At 38.0% G+C, this 23,097-nt stretch overlaps 1 protein-coding gene across 7 annotated transcripts in view; it reads left to right on the top strand.

Annotated features, from left to right (window-relative positions):
- The window catches only part of BMPR1A (bone morphogenetic protein receptor type 1A), a 143,038-nt gene that overhangs the window by 100,680 nt on the left and 19,261 nt on the right, over window positions 1-23,097 (top strand). For 5 of the 7 annotated variants that reach the window (XM_086381149.1, XM_086381150.1, XM_086381147.1 and 2 more), the window contains 5 exons: window positions 9,367-9,586; window positions 13,787-13,949; window positions 15,789-15,891; window positions 22,567-22,663; window positions 22,830-22,929. In XM_086381149.1, the coding sequence (XP_086237275.1) occupies window positions 9,520-9,586; window positions 13,787-13,949; window positions 15,789-15,891; window positions 22,567-22,663; window positions 22,830-22,929 (530 nt within the window). In that variant the 5' untranslated portion in view covers window positions 9,367-9,519. The remainder of the gene's footprint in view (window positions 1-9,366; window positions 9,587-13,786; window positions 13,950-15,788; window positions 15,892-22,566; window positions 22,664-22,829; window positions 22,930-23,097) is intronic. The other 2 variants (XM_086381152.1, XM_086381153.1) reach the window with 1 other exon arrangement.

Here is a 23,097-nt window from a genome sequence, read left to right as displayed (position 1 = left end):
CTGGAGTGGGTTGCCATGCCCTCCTCCAGGGGATCTTCCTGACCCAGGGATTGAACTGGAGGTCTCCTGAATTGCAGGTGGATTCTTTGGCGACTGAGCCACCAGGTTTGATGTACTTACTTGTGTGCTTACTGGATAAAACACTGCCCTTGGGAATAAAAGACCTGAGTTTGTAGTTTTTCCTTCAGGTTACTAACTATGTAGAATTCAGCAAGTCACTTTAGCTTCTTGAACTTGTCTTCTCTTTAAAAGTAGGAATAATTTTACTTACCACAAGGGTCATCTATATATGGTGTGAAAGTGAAGTCGCTCAGTCATGTCCAACTCTTTGAGACCCCATGGACTGCAGCCCACCAGGCTCCTCCATCCATAGGATTTTCCAGGCAAGAATACTAGAATGGGTTGCTGTTTCCTTCTCCAGGAAATTTTCTTGACCTAGGGATTGAACCTGGGTCTCCCGCATTGTAGGCAGACACTTGACCATCTGAGCCACCAGGGAAGCCCAATATATGGTGTAATGCATGTAAAACCAACTTGCACATTATAAAAATGGTGATATGCTAACGACATAAAGTTGCCACTAAATACTATATATGAGTTTCTCTCATTTAATTGACGTGAAAGACTTAGATCTATCTTATGCTCTACCTTGAACCAGTCACTAACCACGTAACACTGATTTTATCTCTGTAAAAATACTGTGCAGAAACTAACACAGTGTTGTTTACCATTGCCCATAATATAGCTGCGTGCGTGCATGCTGTCACTTCCGTCTGGTCCGACTCTTTGCGACCATATGGACCATAGCCTGCCGGGCTCCTCTGTCCATGGAATTTTCCAGGCATCAGTACTAGAGTGAGTTGCCCATACCCTCCTTCAGGGGATCTTCCAACCCAGGGATTGAACCTGTGGCTTCTGCATTGCAGGCAGATTCTTCACCACTGAGCCACTGGGAAAGCCCTGTTGGGGTGACCAGATTCGGATCCCTCTGAGGCATTTCTGCAACCACTCTACCTGTTTTGTTGCTGTTTATTTCTTTGTCATTTGTGCTTGCTCTAGAGGAGACACAGAAGAATAACACCCAGACCCCTTCAGTTAACTGCTGGCATCAAGAATCTCTTCTGACCACTGATGTACCAATGGGTAGACAGCATAAACTAGTTCTAGTTACTTGTGAGGTTTTTTTGTTAAACATGATTAAACAAACAAACTTTGAAGAAATGGTATTTTAAAAATAGATTGTCTCCTGTTTTTTAAAATAGTTCATAAACCAAGAAGCATTTATTTGTACATCTAATATTGAGGCCCCTCAGTTCAGTTCAGTTCAGTTACTCAGTCGTGTCTGACGCTTTGCGACCCCATGAATCGCAGCATGCCAGGCCTCCCTGTCCATCACCAACTCCTGAAGTTTACTCAGACTCATGTCCATCGAGTCAGTGATGCCATCCAGCCATCTCATCCTCTGTCGTCCCCTTCTCCTCTTGCCCCCAATCCCTCCCAGCATCAGAGTCTTTTCCAATGAGTCAACTCTTTGCATGAGGTGGCCAAAGTACTGGAGTTTCAGCTTTAGCATCATTCCTTCCAAAGAAATCCCAGGGCCGATCTCCTTCAGAATGGACTGGTTGGATCTCCTTGCAGTCCAAGGGACTCTCAAGAGTCTTCTCCAACACCACAGGTCAAAAGCATCAATTCTTCGGCACTCAGCTTTCTTCACAGTCCAACTCTCACATCCATACATGACCACAGGAAAAACCATAACCTTGACTAGATGGACCTTTGTTGGCAAAGTAATGTCTCTGGTTTTGAATATGCTATCTAGGTTGGTCATAACTTTCCTTCTAAGGAGTAAGCGTCTTTCAATTTCATGGCTGCAGTCACCATCTGCAGTGATTTTGGAGCCCCCAAAAATAAAGTCTGACACTATTTCCACTGTTTCCCCATCTATTTGCCATGAAGTGATGGGACCAGATGCCATGATCTTTGTTTTTTGAATGTTGAGCTTTAAGCCAACTTTTTCACTCTCCACTTTCACTCTCATCAAGAGGCTTTTTAGTTCCTCTTCACTTTCTGCCATAAGGGTGGTGTCGTCTGCATGTCTGAGGTTAGTGAGGGATACACATCCTCTAAGCACATCAACTATGATAATGCCACACTAGTTTGTCTTGCATCTCTGTTCCGGGAAGAATTTTACTTGTGTTGGGGAGAACAGTTTCTTGGCACAGAAGGAAAGTAAAAGATTTTGAATGAAGAGAGGGTAGTTAAGCAGAAAAACAAAGGTTTAAATATGTTAAATTTATTTTGAATAAATAATTGAACATTGGGAAAAGGGAAGGTATAGTGAGAAGGTAGTTTCAGGGGTGTTGATAAAATTGGTGACCTCAGGGTGGATGGAGACACAACAATTAGAAATGTGTTTATAAAGTGGGACTCCCCTAATCCTACTGTAGGTCAGAAGTTAGCTTTGTGATTGGTTCTCTTTGCTTCTTTTTCAGACTTCCCAAAAGACCTCATATGAATGTCTTACCCATCACAAGTTTTCACAGCATGGATGCTAAGGCAGGCTTTTTGATGAGATGCCTGTGTATTACCACAGATAACTCACAGAACTTTATTTAAGCATGTTATTTTGTTAAGGTTTTGTGTTTAAATATGAGTGACTTTTTTACACTAATATAAAAACAACCTGAGTAGTGCTGCTCCGTTTGTATATGTGTTTATTGGTTCAGGGATTGATGGGGTGGAAGTTGGAAACGGGAAAAGATGGATGAGTTGCTTGTTAAGGGAAAAGACAATATTCTTATGCTAATCCAAGCTCTGGATCAGGAGCAAAGCAGCCATGCAAACAATGGCTGTGGAGCCAGAAAGTCTGCAGTGAGTCTAGTCCTTCTCAGAAAGCTTGTCAGACCAGGCGCCTGGAGCTGCCCAGGGGGAGGGACCCCTGGAAGGGAGAGTTTTCTCCTTACTACTTTATGGAGTTGGCAGTTGGCCAGCTTGTTGAAAATTCCCAAACCTCACTACTAGAAAGTAAAAATTAAGGGTGGAGGGCTTAACGGGAAGCGGAAAGAATGACTTTAGTCTGTTTTTTCAGCTGACTTTGGCCTTTTCCTGTTTTTTTTTTTTTTTTAATCCTGATAGAACTATTGGTTTAGCTTTCTTGCTATTTGCGAAGCTTTAATTTTTTTTATTTAAGAATAATTTATATTTTATTGAGTAATGTTGTCATAGTCTTATTTTCCTGAAGAAGAAGCCACCAATCTATGTATACAGGAAAGGAAAGTAAATCTATTTAGATTCCTATTTGGACTAACTAATAATAGCTTTTAAACACTAGCATCATTTAAAAATTTTGATCATGTGGCATTTCAAATGTCATTTCCTTATATTCTTAACATTGTATGATCAGATATTTTTAATTTTAATATAAAAATTCCAATGAACTATTCTAGGAATTTAAAAATACGTATATTTTCAGGTATTAGGATTATAAAATACTCAGTTTCAGGAATGGTTGCAAAATAAGTTTACTATTTTTGTTATATTATGATTATAGAAAAAGTTAGATCAGATCAGATCAGTCGCTCAGTCGTGTCCGACTCTTTGCGACCCCATGAATCGCAGCACGCCAGGCCTCTCTGTCCAACACCAACTCCCAGAGTTCACTCAGACTCACGTCCATCGAGTCAGTGATGCCATCCAGCCATCTCATCCTCTGTCGTCCCCTTCTCCTCCTGCCCCCAATCCCTCCCAGCATCAGAGTCTTTTCCAGTGAGTCAAATATGCTGGGACAAATAAAGGGAAAGTCATCCGTATTTTTATTATTAATTACAACAGTAACAGCTGACATGTATTTACTGAATGCTTAATCCTTAGATCCAAGGCACTAACTCATTTGGGTTAGTAATACTGTTCCCATTTTGTGGCTGAGGAAACTGAGAGAGACCTAGATAGCTTGAATAACTTCCCCCAAATTACATAGCAAATAAATAGTGGAGCTGATTTTTGAAACCAATAGACAGACATCAGAATTTACTTTCTTCAGTTTGCCAGGATATTATGTGAAATAAGTGCCTTTATATAGAACACAAAACTAATGTTATCTTTATGGACTCCATAGTTTAAAAAGGCAGATGTAACAGTGTATAGTGTGGAACTAGGGACAGTTTTTTCCCCCACAAAAAATAAACCTTACTTGCTGAGGTCATTTAAATATAAAGAACATATTTTTGATTACTCCTTTGAAAGAAAGATGTTAGAATGTTATCCAGTTAGTTCTTTGGGCGTTGGGACTGTTTATGTTATACCTTTTTTTTTCTTTTTTTTCTGTTTTGGTTGCACCATGAGGCTTGTGGGATCTTAGTTCCCTGACCGGGACCCAACCCAGGCCCTTGGCAGGTAAAGCACAGAGCCCTGACCGCTGGCCTGTGAGGGAACCCCCTATTTATGTTATGCTTTTATTGTTATACTCTGACTCAACTACGCTTTTCAGACGTGTGCCTTTTGGTTGACTGCGTAATAACTTAGAGTGATCAGGCTTTTATTATTTCAACAAATTTCTCAGAATGACTGTATTATAGCAATGGATGTTATCTACTGCTGCCCAGCAAATTACCAAAAATCTTAGCAGCTTAAAACATCCAGCATTTATCATCATTTCATACATTTTCTAACCATTAGGAGTCTACCAAAGGCTTAGTTGGATGGCTCTAGTTTAAGGTCTCATAAATTGTAGTTAAGATACCTGTGAAGCTGCAGTTACTGGAAAGCTTCCCTGGCACTGACCGATCCACCGCCAAGGTGGCTCACTCACATAGTTGTTGGCTTGCTTGCTTGTGTGCTAAGTCGCTTCAGTCGTGTCCGACTCTGTGCGACCCCATAGACGGCAGCCCACCAGGCTCCCCCATCCCTGGGATTCTCTAGGCAAGAATACTGGAGTGGGTTGCCATTTCCTTCTCCAGTGCATGAAAGTGAAAAGTGAAAGTGAGTCCGACTCTTCTCGACCCCACGGACTGCAGCCCACTAGGCTTCTCCGTTCGTGGGATTTTCCAGGCAAGAGTACTGGAGTGGGGTGCCATTGCCTTCTCCGTAATTGTTGGCAGGAGGCCCCAGTTCTTTTCCACAGGGACCTCTCCATAAGGCTGTGTGGGTGTCCTTACTACATGGCAGCTAGCTTCTTCCCTCAGAGTATTTCAATAGTGAGTAGGGAGGAATCTGAAATGCCTTTTATGATCTAGTTTCAGAAGACAAAATCTGTTGTTTCCATTTTATTTTAGTTTGTTAGAAATGAGTCTTTAAGCCCACTGGGAATTCAAGAGAGGGAATTAGGCTTCATCTTTTGAAGACAGTGTCAGAGCATTTGTGGATCACCGTAGTTATCTTTTGGTAGATTGGTGGGGTTTTTTTAACTGAAAAATAACACTTACGAATAGTAGTTTATATCTCAGCTGTGGTAATACACACTACATTAATATTGTACATGACAGAGCCTGGATCATGAATTTATTTTATTGGTGAATGCCAAATAAATATATGTGATGTTAATGCTTTTATTAATACAGTTTTTGAATGAACATTGGTGTTCTGGCACTGTTTCCTCTTTCCATTCTTAGAAGGCTGTCTCATATAGGACCATAGCTTTAAATATCTCTATGTTGTTGACACAACAGATTTATATCTTCAGTCTCAGAAGTTTCCTTTAAGTTTCAGAACCAGATGCCCATTAGACATTCCCTTTGAGTAATTTCAAATGTCTAAAGTTGAACCATTGATCTCTTCTTCCCACTCCTTTCAAAGTCCGTTTGTCCCCATTTCAGTAATTGCTCGTGCCAGAAACGTAGGGATTTTTTTTTTTTGACTCCTCGCTCTCCCTTACCCCGTGTCTAACCCATCACCAGGGCCTACTGGGTCTGTTTGTGAAGTGTGTCTTGAATCCATCCACTGTGGCACTCCTGCCATAATCCTAACCACCACTGTCCCTCTCCTGAACTGCTACAGTATCTTCTTAGTGGTCTGTTTGCTTCTCCTTTTGTTCTCTCCAGTCCATTGCACAGAAACCAGATAACTACGTTCCTATCCCACTTACGTTTCAATCCCAAATTCACACATGGTCTTGCCTGACCTGGTCCTTGACTTTTCTGCCTCTTCAGCCTCAGCATTGACCATATTACCCCTCTTTCCCAACATTTCAGAATCCTTGTTCTTCTTGGCCTCATAATCTTTGTGCAGGCTGTTCTGCTGCCTCCAATCCCCTCTCCCCAGCCTTGTTGCTTTACCTGAGTAAATAATTCTTTTATTCATCAGATCACACCTGAAATGTCACTTTTCAACATTGCTTCCCTTGACCTGTCTATCCTCTAGGACCTGACGCTTTTCTTTCTTTGCACTTCCTCAGATTGTGATTGTGTGTCATTTGTATTGTCTTGTTTGATGTTTTAATTGTCTTATTGATTGTGAGCTCCATGAAGGTTCGATCTGTTTTGCTCTGTCAGTATATTACTGTTATATACAGGATCGTGTATATAATAGGCTCTTAATAAACGTTTGGGAAGTAAATTAATATTCATTGGCAAGAACGCTGTTCACTCAGGACTTAAGAGTTGGAAGGAATCTGATGAATCATTTATTGGTCTAGTCTTGTTTCCATCATTCCTGTCATGTCCTTGACAGAGGTGCATTGATACTTTATTCCTTCGATATTCTGTGAGCAAGGGTCACTGGTCCTTTCCGTTGTATCTCAAGTGTAGTCATTTCTCTGTCCTTTGCATTCTTGTCATTTTCTAAAGTATTTAAGAGTCCTGACCAGGTGGAATAAAGTGAGATGGTTACTCCTTTGACTGTGGCAGTGTTCTTCTATCAGCGCTTGATTAGATTATCTTTTCTTAGCAGTTGGTCTTAAGCACTGATGCTTTTTGAGCTTGTAGTCAGCTAAAACCTAACATTTTTCTTTTAAAGATTAGGGGCTCTCTTTGTTAGATTACAATGAAGCTCTTGAAGCTGTTTACCCTCAGCCCTCTCTTAGCTAACGCTGTTCTCCATAAGTTGTGGGAGAGTTTTTAGTATAAAAATGCCTCGCAGCTGGGATCGTCACAGGAGCACAGCTGGGATCGTCACGGTGGCACCTACCACTCCCTGTGCAGGGTTTGCAAGTATGCCATAAACATGTTTGAGAAGAAACTTTTTTTAAGCACCTGCTCTGTAGCAGGCTTTTCTAAATACTTTATGAAGTAATGTACATAAAATATCCAGGACGGCAACTTAGGGTAGCATTTAACACATGGACACCCATATTAGATATTGTTGATTAGAATGATGGCCCTACCTCTTAGCAACTGTGTCATCTTTGATAAATTCCTTAAACTCCACGTGCCTTAGTTTCCTCATCTGTAAAACTATTATTGAAAATAACAAGCCTATCTTGTAAGATGGTTGTAATGGTTCTGTAAATTAATATATTCAAAGCATTCATAATAGTTCTGCTACTTAGAGGTGAATATATGTTAGGTATTACCTCATTTAGTTCTCAGAATAAATATTCTCAGAATATAATTCCAGTTTTACAGATGAGGAAACTCATCCAGAGAGGTGAGGTTACTTCTTTAAGGCAGATCCAAGATTTAAACTTGTGCCAAGAGTGGTAGAGTTGCAGATGTTTGTGTGGAAGGAATCACACGTGATCCCTTTGCTTTGAAAGGGACTGTACGTGTACAGATGCCTAGGGTCTCACTGACTGCAGAATGCCTTGCCTGTACTTCTAATGAGACAAGACCACATATTCAGTAAATAAACTGATGAAGAAGCAGTGACACGGAAAGATGGAATCAGTCACGTCAGTCAGTTTTCTGGCCAAGACTCTGAGGTCCTTGAAGCAGAATCTGTCATATTTTTATTTGTAGCCCCTTGCATTAATGTGTAATACATACTCAGAAAACACTGTTGGTGAATAAGTGAGTAAACTAATAAATGTATGAAGGTATAAGGAGAGAGTGAGAGCTACTAATAAGAGAGGCAGGAATGATGCCAGGGTTTTGGGCAAGGCTGACTGGAGAGATGGCATCACCATCCTCTGTGATAGCAGATGGAGGAGGAAGAGAAGAAGGCATGTCTAGAGGAATGGGAAGAAAAGTTAGTAAGTTTGATTTGGGCAGATGGAATGCAATCCTAGCCGAGTATTTAATAGACATATAGAATAAGGAGAGAGATCAGGGTTGGAAATATACTGGAAAATTCCTTTGAATTTGAATCATGGAAGAGGTATCCCTAGAATCACAATCCCATAATTTGAAGAAGTGAGTTTTCTTAAAAATACTGTTAAAGTCATCATTATAGATGCTATTCTGTAATAATTTTAGACTTTACATCTTAACTTTCTCAGCACTGTGTCAATGAAAAGCAGTTTAACGTCATAGTAGAGAAGTGAGAAATTGCAGAGATTTTAGAATAAACCATATATATAAAATGCAAAATATAAATGACATCTCACTCTAAACCTTATTTCCTCAATTCTCAAAGTGCCTTTGGAGAGCTAGTTAGAGTGAAAAATTATTAGCTAAAATAGAAATCTTGATTTATTTATGGGAGAGTTCATGCCAGGGTAATTATTTTACAAATAAAAGCATTTTCACTTAGGAATAGTTCGGGTTTAAGTCAGTAAAATCAGTTGCCTGGACCAGTAGAATGAGGGAGAAATAGAATCATATTCATTTTTATACACACTAGCCTTTTTTTCTGTTAACTATTTAACTATTTTATAATTGTCAAACCTTAATTGGAGAGGTTATGTTTCATGTCATCCGTATTAAAAGCTCAGTTTTCTCCTAATGAAGTCAGATTTGAAATATTTTATGGAAATAATTTTATTTAAGGCATATTTCTATTGTTTTTCCTTTAATGATGAAGCACACTGCATATTTAAATGTTTTTCTAGATAGACTTTCTCTTCTATCTATAGAATAAGTTATTAGAAGACTCAAAGTGTTTTATCACATCTACTGAGAGATTATTAATTGTTTAGTGTTTTAAATTCAATTCTTCCTGCTTTATTCTTAATATATTTAGAAATTTTCTTAATGGTGTTAAAAGTGTTTTATTTAGAGCAACCAGAAAAGACTATTGAGATTATTAGTGTTCTTATCTTTTTTTACCTAAGGTTAATTTAAGATCAGGAGAAGTGGCAACCTATTACTAAATTATTTTAAGCTTTTGAATTATAGTGCCTTTTTTTTTTTCTTTTAACAAAGATAGCTTTAATCTTTGAAAATGTACTCTATTGTTTAAAGATATGTTTGGGCATTTGTTTTCCTCTCTTAGTTTGTTAGAAATCTTCTAGAACTCAGTTATATTCATTTCCTTTTTAATATTTTTATCTTTTAGGAGTCAGGAAGAAAGCAGTGGAAGTTGGAGTCATTGTTACCTGATTGAGACTTTTTACAAGAAAGTCTGATTGAATAAAAGTCTTTTAAATTAGTGACCATACAAGACCAGTTTTTAAAGGTAACACTGTACAGGAAACGTTAAAATTGAACAATGACTCAGCTATACATTTACATCAGGTTATTGGGAGCCTATCTGTTCGTCATTTCTCATGTTCAAGGTAAATTCATTTAAGCAATCTTATCTCTTTTGTTAGTCATTTATTTCTGTATATAAAAAAAAGACTCATTATTAGGACTGCTCTTTCAACTCATGTCCCATTTTGAACAGTTAGGCCCAGTATGCCAATAGCTTTTAAAAGTATAGAGGCAAAGGATAGACACATGCTAAGTAATTTTTGAACTTTACTATGACAAAAACATTTCCAAGTCTCTATAATAAAATCTCAGCCTCTTTGAACCTATTCTGTTATCTGCAACATAGGCATTATGATATGCAACATCAGGTTTTAGGAGGATTAAATGAGGTAAAATATAAAGTAAAGTAGCTGACTTAGTGCCTGACACACAGGATAATAGATACTCAGGACTTGGTTTTAAAATTCCTCTCCTTTAAATTACAATAAGGAATAAACAGTTTTTTTTCAAAAGCATTGTTGTTAAAAGAGTTTAAAAAGATACATATTATGTCTATGTGCCAAATATTAAAATTGAGTACTCCAAAGTTTTATTCATGACCAGTATTGTAATTCTGCATTGTGCATTTACAGCATAGAACTCCCAGACAGGAAGTTATTGTGATGATTCTTAGGATCGAGTGGGCTAGATATTTCCACATGAGCTTCCTCCTGTGGTTTAATTAGGACAGTATTTTCAACTAAGGAAAGTGCTGTTTGACAAAATGGTTTTGTAGAACGTACTGAACATCTTTGTTCTCTTAAGTTTATGTCTTTAAAGATTTTTCTTCATGTTTTGTTCACAGTGACAATTAATATCCGCTGATAAGAATTAGGGTTAACAGCATGAACCTTTACATTTTCATTTTAAAGAATGAATGTTACAGTGAAATCTTAGCTTCTTTGTATTTTGTCTTGGGCTTAGCACCCTTATTCCATGCCTGAGTACGAGAGTGCTCTTGCAAAAGCTGCGTTTTTGTGTGAAACATTACATTATTTAATAAAACATCTTTATTTTAATTCTGTTATTACATGCCTTGTTGATCAGTACCAATCAAAGCTGTCATAGTTTTAAGATGAGTTAAATTAATAGTAACATTAGTATAGCATTTGCTACCTTACTCCCAGGTAATCACTATTTGGTATTAAATTTTTTTAATCTCCACAGTATGATACAAAATTCTCATTCCCCATCTTAAGTTGTTACATAATAAGCTTTTTTTTTTTTTTGACCATGCCATGTGGCATGTGATACCTTAGTCTCCCAACCAGGGATCAGACCTGCTTCCCCTGCAGTGGAAGCTTGGAATCTTCACTACTAGACTGCCAGGGAAGTCCCAATAAGCTTTTATTAGATGAAATAAATTGGGTTTTAGTTAACAAATTTAAATGAAAAGTCTTAACACTATATTTCTCTGAGGAAGAGCAAAATTTATTACATTTCCTTTCAAAGAAGGTTAGTCTTTGATAACTTATTATTTGCCTTATTTGCCTTCAAATAATAAGATTAAAATATTTGCTCTTAATGAAAAGAACTAAAACCAATGTGCAAAAATTATTTCTTAGCAGTTACTAAAGATTGCTAGAGTGGTGTTACATATATAACCTGTAGCTTCAGCCCACCCTCCGACTTACAATTTTATGCTTTGTAAACACAGGACTTGTGGGTAGAAAGAAATTGGCATGTTGTAGGAACTGACACAGGTCTTTATGTCTGGGTGTGACGGACAGGAAGTGCTGTGAGTTGATGATGGAGACGCCCACAGGGCCCAAATCCTGTGGGGTGTCAGTAGGCACGGTGAAGGAAGTTGAACTGTATTCTGAGTGTATATGAAGCCATTCAGCCGTTTTAAGCAGATGAGTGATGAGATCAGATTTAGGTTTATAGGGTAACTCTGGCTGCTCTGTAGGAGACGGACTGGATGGGCAAGCGCAGAGGTCGGGAGGTCAGTGTCGGATTCTTGTATTTCGGAAGTGACATAATGCACCCGGGAAATGGCAGTGGAGTTGGACCAAAGTGAGAAAAAGTGAGATACATTTCGAAGGCTGAGCCCGGGGAGGGCCAGGCTTGAGGAGCAAAGTCAAGCACTCCGTTTTAGATGAGTTTGTTTTGAGATGCTTAAGCACCCGGGGAGGGGAGGGTGCGGAGAGGAAGAGGTGCTGTCACCCGGGGAGGGTGCGGAGAGGCTGTACTTAGTGCCTGCACCTGTACGCGGTGAAGCTTTGCAACTTGAAGGTGTAGCTCGGGTTTCTTTGCTCTTGACCCCCTAGAGTGAGTCTGTGTTACTGGCCCCTTCGTTTACATAGCGCCTTTGTAGTCTATCGCGCTCTGAATGTATTTATGTGCTTATCCTCTCCACACACATACATCTTTGCCTTCTTCCAGGTTTCTCAAGAACCAGATCAGTTTCCAGCATTCAGTAACTTGCCTGCACGTAGTAGCCTCTAATTAGCTGCTGTTTTGTTAATTAAATATTTGAGATAATATAAACCCCAGATGCAAATTATTGCAATTAAAGTATTTTTAGCTCTTAAATTCAGTGTTCTAGAAAGTTATGTGTATTAACCATCATGTAAGTGAATTTTCCAGGTATTGGTGATCTTTTGGTAATTTTTTTGTTCTTAGTACTATCTTCATTTATTCACTTTTATATTTAAGCCCTTTATTATGAATTCATTTGATCTATATATAATCTCTTAATTGGAAATTATTATCATCATTTTTTATAGATAAAAGCCTGAAGTTGAGAGAGTAACTTATCAGTTGAGATATTCAAGACTTGAACCTTTGACTTCTCACTGTTATTTCAGTGTTATTTCTGCCATACTATACTGCTTTTTCTGTGTACCACTAGATTTTTGAAAAAAAAAACCAGCTATGTGCACATATTACTTGCCATTTGGTCTCCATAGTTGCATTGATGCTTCCTTCTGTAACTGTAATAGGGTTTTAAAGCCGGTTAAGAGGCCTCAGGTGTGTTGCGGTCCTGTGCTCTTACTGAGTAAATGAGGGTGAAGTGACATGCGTTGTCTGTAATCAGCTCAGTCAGTGGTGCAGGGGCGTCGTAGACGAGACTCCAGGTTTCCTGTTTCATGCCAGCGTATCTCTTCCCTTCTTGAAACTCTTCCCCCCGCCCCACCCCACACACACCCTTTTTTTTCTCTTGATGTTAACATAAATGAAGTCTATGTTTTGTAGCAGTTTAAAGGATTAAGTGAGGATTATTAAAATTTAAGGCATGGAATCACTAAAGTTTATTTAGCAGCACATTCTTTTCTGGTTATTCATGGGTGTGTGCATTATTTTTTCTTTTTTCAGTAGTTCTCACCAGAATAGCTAAATTTTAAGTCAAGTTCACATTATGCCTTGAATAACTCGTTTAACATTTATAATGAAACACATACATAATTCTTTTAATATTTCATACCTGTTTGGCTCTACATTTTATTCTCTGGAGATCTACCCCCACAAGGGGTAGCCTAGCTGATTTCACTTTTCAGAGGGAGGAATTACTAAAACGTTGCTTGCGTTCCCTTCTGCTTTCAGTCTGAAAGAATCAGTGCCAAATACGCCAGTAAGTGTCATTTGCGGCTACGATACTCTAATGCGAGAACACAGTTCTGTGTGCATGCTCTAACTACCGCCCTACAAGCAACCTTCAGTTTCGGGCAGCACAGTCTGGGTTTGAACCAATGACCTTGAGAATAAAAGGCACCAGATAATATGATTAGTCCCCAGACTCTCACAATTCCCTTACTTAAGCAATTAAAACCCAGAGCGAAATGCTTAGTAACTTCACTTTCGCATAGAGGTACGTACAAATAAAGGGCTTACTTTTTGTAAGCTGGTCACAAGTTTTGAACCAAAGTGTCTTTAAAAGGAACCATAATTTGTCAATTTTTTAATCATTGGAAATAATCTCACTGTTCTGAAATTGCTTTCCACTTTGTACCTTTCTTACAAGTTACGACCATTTTCTACCTTGTGCCGCTCCTGTCTTTCACTAGTGCAAACATTGTAACGCCGTCATCTCCACATATCCCATGAGAGCTGAGGCAGTTTTTCTGTGCATTTTAGGCTGTTAATAAACGTAATCATATAAATAAAGCTTATTTTTAATTAAAAGCACACAACTACGATTAATGCAATTAAGAAAGCATAGAAACTTCTCCTAACTGAAAAATTGGAATAAAAGAATTAGATTTTCAGAAATGGTTCATTTACACTTTCACATTTGAATACAGGGCAGAATCTAGACAGCGTGCTCCATGGTACTGGGATGAAATCAGACTCCGATCCGAAAAAGTCAGAAAATGGAGTAACCTTAGCACCAGAGGACACCTTGCCTTTTTTAAAGTGCTACTGCTCAGGACACTGCCCAGATGATGCTATTAATAACACATGCATGTAAGTATTTTATGCTTCTTAAAGTTATAAGAATAGGGTTGCATTTAGTGCTATTTTAAGAATCGTTTACTTTGTCTAAATTTTTTTCTCTAACTCTATATGGTATCTCTCCAAAGAGCCAAAAGCTTCTTGTTCTTTATATAGGAACATTTATTAAGTGATTGATGGTTATTTTCTTAGAGTAACATTGTAATATAGCTTTTAAAAGAGGTAAAAGAAATCTGGTATTTGTCATTTTAGGTTTATTTAGTGACCTTTTTATCGGAAAGTTCTTGATGCTCATTGTAGATAACGTAGAGATTATTAAAAAGAAACATGAATTATTGAAAACTCACGTAAACCTTGTAATTCTAACTTGGTTGAAATATTTTACAGGTCTACAAGAATGACATTGTGATAGTTAAATTATTGAAATATTTTACAGGTCTACAAGAATGACATTGTGATAGTTAAATAATTGAAATATTTTACAGGTCTACAAGAATGACATTGTGATAGTTAAATAATTTTATTTTCTTATAAGTGAACCCCCAGTCTAAATCTGCTTTATGTAACCACTTTAATTTTTCTACTTAATTTTATGTTAACTATTTAATATTTATATATGATCGTCTAATTCTGTTCCATATTCCTAGGGGACAATGAAGAATTAATTGTCTTACTAGTCAAAAAAAAACCCACCCTGAAGGACTCCATCAGTTATCTTCCTGTTACTAAGATATAGTAATCAGTAACTTGTTTTGTACTTTCCTAATACTTTTATGCTCTTTGAATGTGAACAGATATATAGTCAAAAAGTATACATATAAAATATTGAAATTGTATGATCGTTCACCATGTCTTAGATTTGTTGTTTGTTCTCATAGTGGTTGACTTTACTGTAACAGACTGGTTGGTCTGTGTTAGGAGGTGCTCCCTGTTATATTACCAAGTGACTTCCTGCCAGACTTCTTGTCTGTAGTTCCTACTTGGTCCATGTGAGCTATTTGTTAGAGGCTTGGGTAACCCAGAGTAAAACTTAGTGATCAGTTTTAACAGAATTTCATCCTGTCACACTTAACATTTTCTCATTTCAGAAAATGAAAAATTCAACGAGAATCTTAACTGTAACAGTACACTTACTGATGTGAATAGTAAGGAGGAACACAAAATAATCTTTTAGATATTTCTTCTACTCATTAAAGCTTGAATGTATTAGGAGAAAATCTGGCATACTAATACCTAAGTAACATTTAATTTAATACAAATACATTTATATACATTTCTTGAAAATTCAGCTATTCAGAAGTTCTCCTTTTATCCTTATCACATTAAATAAAAAGTGCCTCAGAATCTTTGTTAGTCAGATCTTCCCAAATATACTTTTCTTTGTCATTGAATCTATTTTTATGGTTCACCGAGAAGGTTTTTTTATTCATAATATTGTGTATAGTATGGGAATACTGAAAATCTTATGGATGAAAAGAGACAAAGTTATTTTTAAGTATATTTGTAAGCATTAAAGATTATCTACTTTATAAAGTTTTATAGTTTTTCTGTGATCACATGACTGTGATTAGCAAAGAAAAGTTAAATAGTATTTCATATTTGGGGGGACTTGTTTAAAAGAAATCCTTTACTGCCTGACACTGGAATTTTATTCGACCTGTAGATTTTAGTTCAAATACGACAACTTTTATTTGCCTTAAAATGCATGTGGATTTGCCAGTAAATCACTCTGAATGTAATTCTTACTCAAAACTAAAAGCCATCATTAACTGGTCACATTCAAACTGAGATATAATTAGTACCTTCCGATTTGGAGTTGATCTTTTGTCTTTTTGGCTTTTTTTCTTTTAGAACTAATGGGCATTGCTTTGCCATCATAGAAGAAGATGACCAGGGAGAAACCACATTAGCTTCAGGGTGTATGAAATATGAAGGATCTGATTTTCAGTGCAAGGTAATATCTAATTTGAGGCCTATGAAATTAAGAAGGGAGGGGCCACAGGAAAAACATTGACTCCTCAAGGAGAAGTGTGCCTGGTCTGCATATTTGCTATGTGTTCTGGGAACAAATATATTGGAGGAAGCTTAGCTCTTACTTCAGGTTATACGATTGTGTCAATTGAAATTACAGATTATTTTACTTTTTAAAAAAGTTTTAAATTATCTGTTTTTAAATTGTCAAACCTGTAAAAAAAAAAAAATAATGCTGTCACACTTATTTGTACATTATAAAATGGATTAGAAAGACTTCAAAATGACGAGTAATAACCTTTATAACTCCCCAAGATAACGTAGAAATGTTAAGCCCTTGTAAGATCTCAGTGGAGTTACTCCTCCAGCAAAGGAGTCAGAGGATTGGTAATAGTTTATGAACATATTGATGGCTTTGGGTTATAAGCCTAATGTCTTCAAAATCTTGTATAATAATTTTGCCCCAGGTGATCTTTCCACTGTTTTTGAAAACTGCTCCAGAGAGAACTGTTTATTAACAAATTTAAGCCTCAACTGTTTTAGAAAATTATTCAAATCAGTGAGAAACTCTCAGGATTGGTAGAAACTTAGGCACACACACAAATGCACACATGCAGACAGTCACATACACGGCATCCTGTTTTCTATTTGCTTCACCTGTAGCAATAAGGGGCTCATTACCTCCCAAGCCCACCTGTTCCTTTTGTAGTAATGACCTCACCTTATCCTTAGAAAGTTTTTCTTCCACATCTCTCTTCCTTTGTCCTTTTTTGGATCATAGAGAACAAATTGAATCCCTTTTTAATATGGTCACCCTTTACTATGTGAAGAAATCTTTTTGTATTACTTCACTCCTCATACACTATAGTTTTTACCCAATGAAAATAATAGTTCAAAATAACTTCAACTACTCCTTACATAGGATCAGCTTTAGAGTTACTCACTGTTCAGTTTCTCAGTGTAATATGCAGAATTGACTCTGGTCTGGCGAGGAAAAACAAGCAAAGAGTTAGTAACTCCTCCTGAATGCAGCAAAATTTCATGGTCGAGGTTTATCCTACCTTATTCTTAAATAAGATACTGAGTTTTCTGTCAGCTGAAATCCCAGGATCTTTCACCCATGCAACTGCTCAGCCATCTCCATTCTTCATTGGTGCTGTGGGTTTCTTGACACAAATAACTAAATGAGCATGGAATGAATTTTGTTACATGGTTGTCACATAGTTGTCAAAGTTAAATTTCGTTGCATTAAAATTAACCCTTTGCCCTTACCTGTCGGGATTCAGGAGATGCTCATTTGTTTTTGTCTCTTCCGGTTCTGTTTATCAACCACACTTCAGTGTACTTTTTAATCACTTAAAAATGTTGACGAAAGACCTCTCTATGGTTAGAGCACTGAGCTGGGCAGTAACAACCAGTGCCTCACAGGCCCCTCAACCAGGCCTGTCCCAAATGAATATGTCAGTCTAGTTTAGTTATGAAGCTTGACAGTGTGTTCAGATGGAAGTGCCGCCTCTTAACTAGCTGTGGAACTGTGGGCAAGAAACTTTACTCTCCTGTTGTTTTCTTATTAGCCAAAGAGTTCCTGTAACAATCAATAGGAGACAGTACATATGCAGAGTTTAGCACAACTGGCACATAGTAAGGACTTAATAAATGTTAGCTTTTACCATATTGAAAATGTAGTTGAGAGCAGGCTTTCAGCTGAATCACACATGCCCCTGAGCGCACGCTGACCACAGTGCCTGAGCACCGCTGGGCACACGGATGGTTTTAAGGGAATCGGTTCACAGATCTGAGCTTCCATAGAGCCTGTTGCTTCATATGTATCTGCCTGAGACCAGAGCTTCTCAAGCAGTTTCTCTGTTCCTCCCTCTCCACAATCAGCCTTCTCACGGTTTCCTGATTAGTGGCCTGGAATGTAAATCCTCAAGTTCCTGAATGCTGTTATAATTCAAAATCTTAGTACCAGTGTGGGGAACATGGGGATAGCAAATATATTTGCATGTTTGGTAGTTCATCATTTTTTGCTTTCAACCAAACTGCTTCATTTAAAATAACTTTTCATAGTAGGATTATTATAGATCTTTGTCATACGATTGGAAGGTCTTCAAAGAATTATGGGGCAGTGGTACAACAAATCCTTCCATTACCATCTTTTTGTTTAACAAAAAATCTTAGTACTCACCCAAAAAGAGGAAAAGAGAGAAATAGGAATAAAGTTAAATGCCAGACTCTTCTCATTCTAGCAATAAGTAATTGTCCATGAATTTATAAACTAGTTTTATTTAAGTCCTGTCCATCTCATACCTTTCCAATAAAATTTTCTTTTTATGTAGAGGTTATAATGTACATGTAATTTTGATTAATTTTATACTAATAATTGTGATGATAAGTCAAGCCAGAATAATTTTTTAAGACTTAAAGATATCCTATCACAGGAAGTAAAGAGATTAATTTATATTTATATATGTTTATTTTTGAGGGAGAGAATTATATCATGATATATTACATTAGGGCATAATGATTGTGGGAAATGTGGAAACGAAATAGCATAAGGAGAAAAAGGAATGCTATAACATTTTCCGATTTGCCCATTTATTTTTTAAAATAGTGATAATGGGTATTGAATTGGTATTTTATTTAGATGCTCCTGAATAGATTTGAGTTATTTTAACTTTGTTTTAAAAAGTGCAGTAAGTAAGCTATTATCAATACATTCTTTGCACCTATTTATAATGAAAAATTTTAGATGTTAGCCTAAAAATATATAAGGGAATACATCGTGTTTCGGAATTCATTTAGAGGGGTGGTTGTTCAGTCGCTAAGTCGTGTCCGACTTTGCAGCCCCGTGCAACACACCAGGCCTCCATGTTCCTCACTATCTCCCAGAGTCTGCCTGAGTTCATGTCCACTGATCTAGGGGTTACACAGACGAAAATGTTGACAACCACTTGGGTTACCTTCTGTGTATCTTGCTACAAATCACTGTTAACTTACCTGGCACCTCACCTGAGCAGAACAGCTATTCTGCGGGCACCTCACCCTTTCCTCCCGGTGCGTCCACACGCTGTCGGTTTTGGGTCAAAACAGTCTCAAGTGCTAGTCACCGTTCTTTTCCCAGGCCTCGATTTCCCTCATACCATCCAGCCTCTGTGGGTAGATACAGCGTATTGTCTCTTCCTGTAGGGTGAGTTATTCCTCAGAAGAAGCATTGCCATCCCAGGCCTCGATTTCCCCTCATACCATCCAGCCTCTGTGGGTAGACACAGCGTATTGTCTCTTCCTGTAGGGTGAGTTATTCCTCAGAAGAAGCATTGCCATCCCAGGCCTCGATTTCCCTCATACCATCCAGCCTCTGTGGGTAGATACAGCGTATTGTCTCTTCCTGTAGGGTGAGTTATTCCTCAGAAGAAGCATTGCCATCCCAGGCCTCGATTTCCCCTCATACCATCCAGCCTCTGTGGGTAGACACAGCGTATTGTCTCTTCCTGTAGGGTGAGTTATTCCTCAGAAGAAGCATTGCCATCCCAGGCCTCGATTTCCCTCATACCATCCAGCCTCTGTGGGTAGATACAGCGTATTGTCTCTTCCTGTAGGGTGAGTTATTCCTCAGAAGAAGCATTGCCATCCCAGGCCTCGATTTCCCTCATACCATCCAGCCTCTGTGGGTAGATACAGCGTATTGTCTCTTCCTGTAGGGTGAGTTATTCCTCAGAAGAAGCGTTGCCATCCCAGGTCTCGATTTCCCCCATACCATTCAGCCTCTGTAGGTAGATACAGCATATTGTCTCTTCCTGTAGGGTGAGTTATTCCTCAGAAGAAGCATTGCCATCCCAGGCCTTGGTTTTCCCTCATACCATCCAGCCTCTGTAGGTAGATACAGCGTATTGTCTCTTCCTGTAGGGTGAGTTATTCCTCAGAAGAAGCATTGCCATCCCAGGCCTTGATTTCCCCTCATACCATCCAGCCTCTGTAGGTAGATACAGCGTATTGTCTCTTCCTGTAGGGTGAGTTATTCCTCAGAAGAAGCATTGCCATTCCTTAGTTTGGTTTCAGTTACTTTCTCCTGTGGCATTCCTCCTAACCCGCCACCCCCATTCACGTTCACTAAATAAGTTAGAATCTCCTCTATTTCATGAATGCCAAGTAAGTTTTTTACCGCACAGGAATTTTTATTGCCCACATAAAATCAGAGATACAAATGGGCTTAGGTCGGGCGTGGCAGTGGGGAGTGCAGGAACCAGAAAGTTTGTGTCGACCGACATCGCAATCTAGACACACTTAACTTTCGCCTTCCCAGATATATAGTTAACCTGTTGAAGGAAGACATGAGTCTCATGTTGCTTATTCTCAGCGAAGCCACAGTGAGTCCTCCCAGAGACTGCAGGCATTTTTGACTTATTCTAGAATCTTGACTGAGATCCATGTCACGTTCATTAGAGGAAGAAGAATTAATTTCTTGAACATTTTACTGTTTACTTTAATATGTTAAGTGCTTGGTACAGTTTATCTCATTTTCTCCCAATTATCCTATAAGGTAGGTATTTTTTATCCTCCATCTTACAGGAGAGGAAGCTAAAGCCCAGAGAGAAGTAAGATCATTGCTCAGGGTCACAAATATAATAAGTGGCAAAGCTAGCATTTAAGCTGTTTGATTGCAGAATCCTTGTTTTCGTAATACTATGCTGCCTCCAATCTGTTGTTGGCAAACACTTTCTTTCCCTTTTAAAAGTAATACAACATTTAGCTATCTAGTTTACAACACTCCTCGTTTCTAAAATCTTTGAATTGTACCTGTCTCAGCCCTCTTCCCAGTGCTCTCATCTTCCTGTGGTAATTCATCTAGCTTTGTGTTGTGTTCTTCAGTCACTAAGTTATGTCCAACTCTCTGCAACCTCACAGACTGTAGCATGCCAGGCTCCTCTATCCTCCACTATCTCCCAGAGTTTGTTCCAATTCATGTCCATTGAGTAGTTGATGCTATCTAACCATCTCATCCTCCACCACCCTCTTCTCTTCCTGCCTTTAATTTTTCCCAGCATCAGGGTCTTTTCCAGTGAGTTGACTCTTTGCATCGAGTGGCCAAAGCATTGGAGCTTAGAAGATAGGAATTCAGACAGAACACAGAAGCATTGCAGGGTCTCTGCGTACCTCTGGGATCCCAGACGTGCTTACCGGGGTTCGGTCTGCGTTCTTCCTACCTGCAGTCATCCCTGAGGGGGAGACTGAGGAGCCAGTGTTCAGGAAACGCCTCTTCTCTTTGTCCTCCGTCGCATTGCGCCTGTCGCCTTGTAGTCCTTCTTCTGGCGCTGCTAAAAACCCTTTGCTGATTTTTCCTTACATTTTCGGTCCTGCAAGGCTAAGCTCATTTTGAACTTCAGCATACTGGGACTATTCTTGGATGCTTTACACTTCTTTTTATCCATCTTTGATTATACTTCATTCCATCCTTCATGTAAGTTTTCTCTAGATCTGGGATTTTTTTTTTTCCTAGAGTCACTTGTGTAACTTCTGACGCGTCTTCCTTTTCTATTTTTATGATAATTTAAAAGTAACAGTTTGTTAGAAAGTTTAAAATTCAGTTCAAGTGTAAAACGTGTGCTTTTGGAGGTTTCCAAATACTCTTGACCCGTCTTATCTTACGGGGCTCTCAAGTCCCTCATAGAATCCCATGTAGATTCCCTTACGGAATCTCATATTCGCCTTTTTAAAAGGAATACCCGATTATGCCGAGGTCCCCCTTTCTGGCCCTCTGATATTTAAGACTAACACGGTTAATTTCTGCTTATCTTCTTGTTACTTTCATAATGACAGACAGCTCCTTTCTGTTGCTGTTTTGGTCTAGAATGTCACTTCTTTCAGGCAGTGCTGAAATGTCAGCATTCAAATTAAGAACTTCTCAAATACTATATTTTTGGTTAAATAAAACTTCACATATAATTGTTGACATCTGTTCCCATGACTGCAGTCTTTCCCTCGGCTCATTTTCTGATCTATTAGGGACACATATCTGGTTAGTGGTCTCTAACTATCAGAAGTACTGTTTCTATATTTTGCCCTTACCCTCACCACAAACACTTATTTTCTTCTGTATTAAGTTCATTAGTTTCAACATAGTTGTTATATGCAAAATCATCTATCTTCTGCCTATTTGACTACCTTTTATAATATGCAATTTATTTGGCCCAGGACACACTCCAAATTTTAGTCAGATCTTTAGTCTCATCCATCTAAGTCTCAGTACTACCACGAGTTCATATTTACCCTACTAATTTGTCATTGTAATGAAATGTATTACCCCATCTTTTATAAGAAAAGATCTCATGACTTTGCCATTTTATTGAAAACAAATAGTAATATCTTAAGAAATGCCAAACTTTGGGTTAAAAATATATATAAACTTTTGTTTATTTGTAATTAAGTTATAGTCTAGTGTTCTCAGACACCACATAATACATTCTTCTTCAGGAAAAAAAAAATTTAGAGTCTTCACAATACTATTTCACCACAGATTCAAATTTTTTCCATATCATTTTTCACACATAAACTTGGCAGGTCCTTTTCACTCACTGAATTAGAAATTATATTTTATGAATATTTTAAAAGTTATTTATCAGTTTCATTTATCAAATTATTTCTAATTTTCTTCCTTTAGGATTCACCTAAAGCCCAGCTACGCCGGACAATAGAATGTTGTCGGACCAACTTATGTAACCAGTATTTACAACCTACACTGCCCCCTGTTGTTATAGGTAGGTTAGCAGAGAGAAGTGCACTCATCGTAAATCTCAGTGAACTATTTTCTGTGGTTTTAACAATAAGCAGGCTTTCTAGAGTTCAGCACTACAAGTTATTTTTTCCTTTTAAGATGTAATAGAAAGATAATACATCTTTTTTATTGTTTATTTCCATTGTCAGGTCCGTTTTTCGATGGCAGCATTCGATGGCTGGCTTTGCTCATTTCTATGGCTGTCTGCATAATTGCTATGATCATTTTCTCCAGCTGCTTTTGTTACAAGTAAGATAATTATTTTGATGCGAAGTATTTTGTTGAGTAGTAGATATAAACAGTTGTTCTTAAAGCCAGTAGGCAGAAACCATTGACACTGAATGTATTTCAGAAACCGTTAATTTGTAGTCTCTGGTTATATTTCCTTTAATTAACGGTATTATAGTTTTCTTAAGT

This window comes from Bos grunniens, chromosome 28 (genome assembly GCF_055505025.1).
Source record: "Bos grunniens cultivar Pamir isolate PY7600 chromosome 28, Bosgru_T2T1.0, whole genome shotgun sequence".
In the NCBI taxonomy this organism is placed as follows: domain Eukaryota; kingdom Metazoa; phylum Chordata; class Mammalia; order Artiodactyla; family Bovidae; genus Bos; species Bos grunniens.
This window is presented reverse-complemented; position numbering and strand designations above follow the sequence as displayed.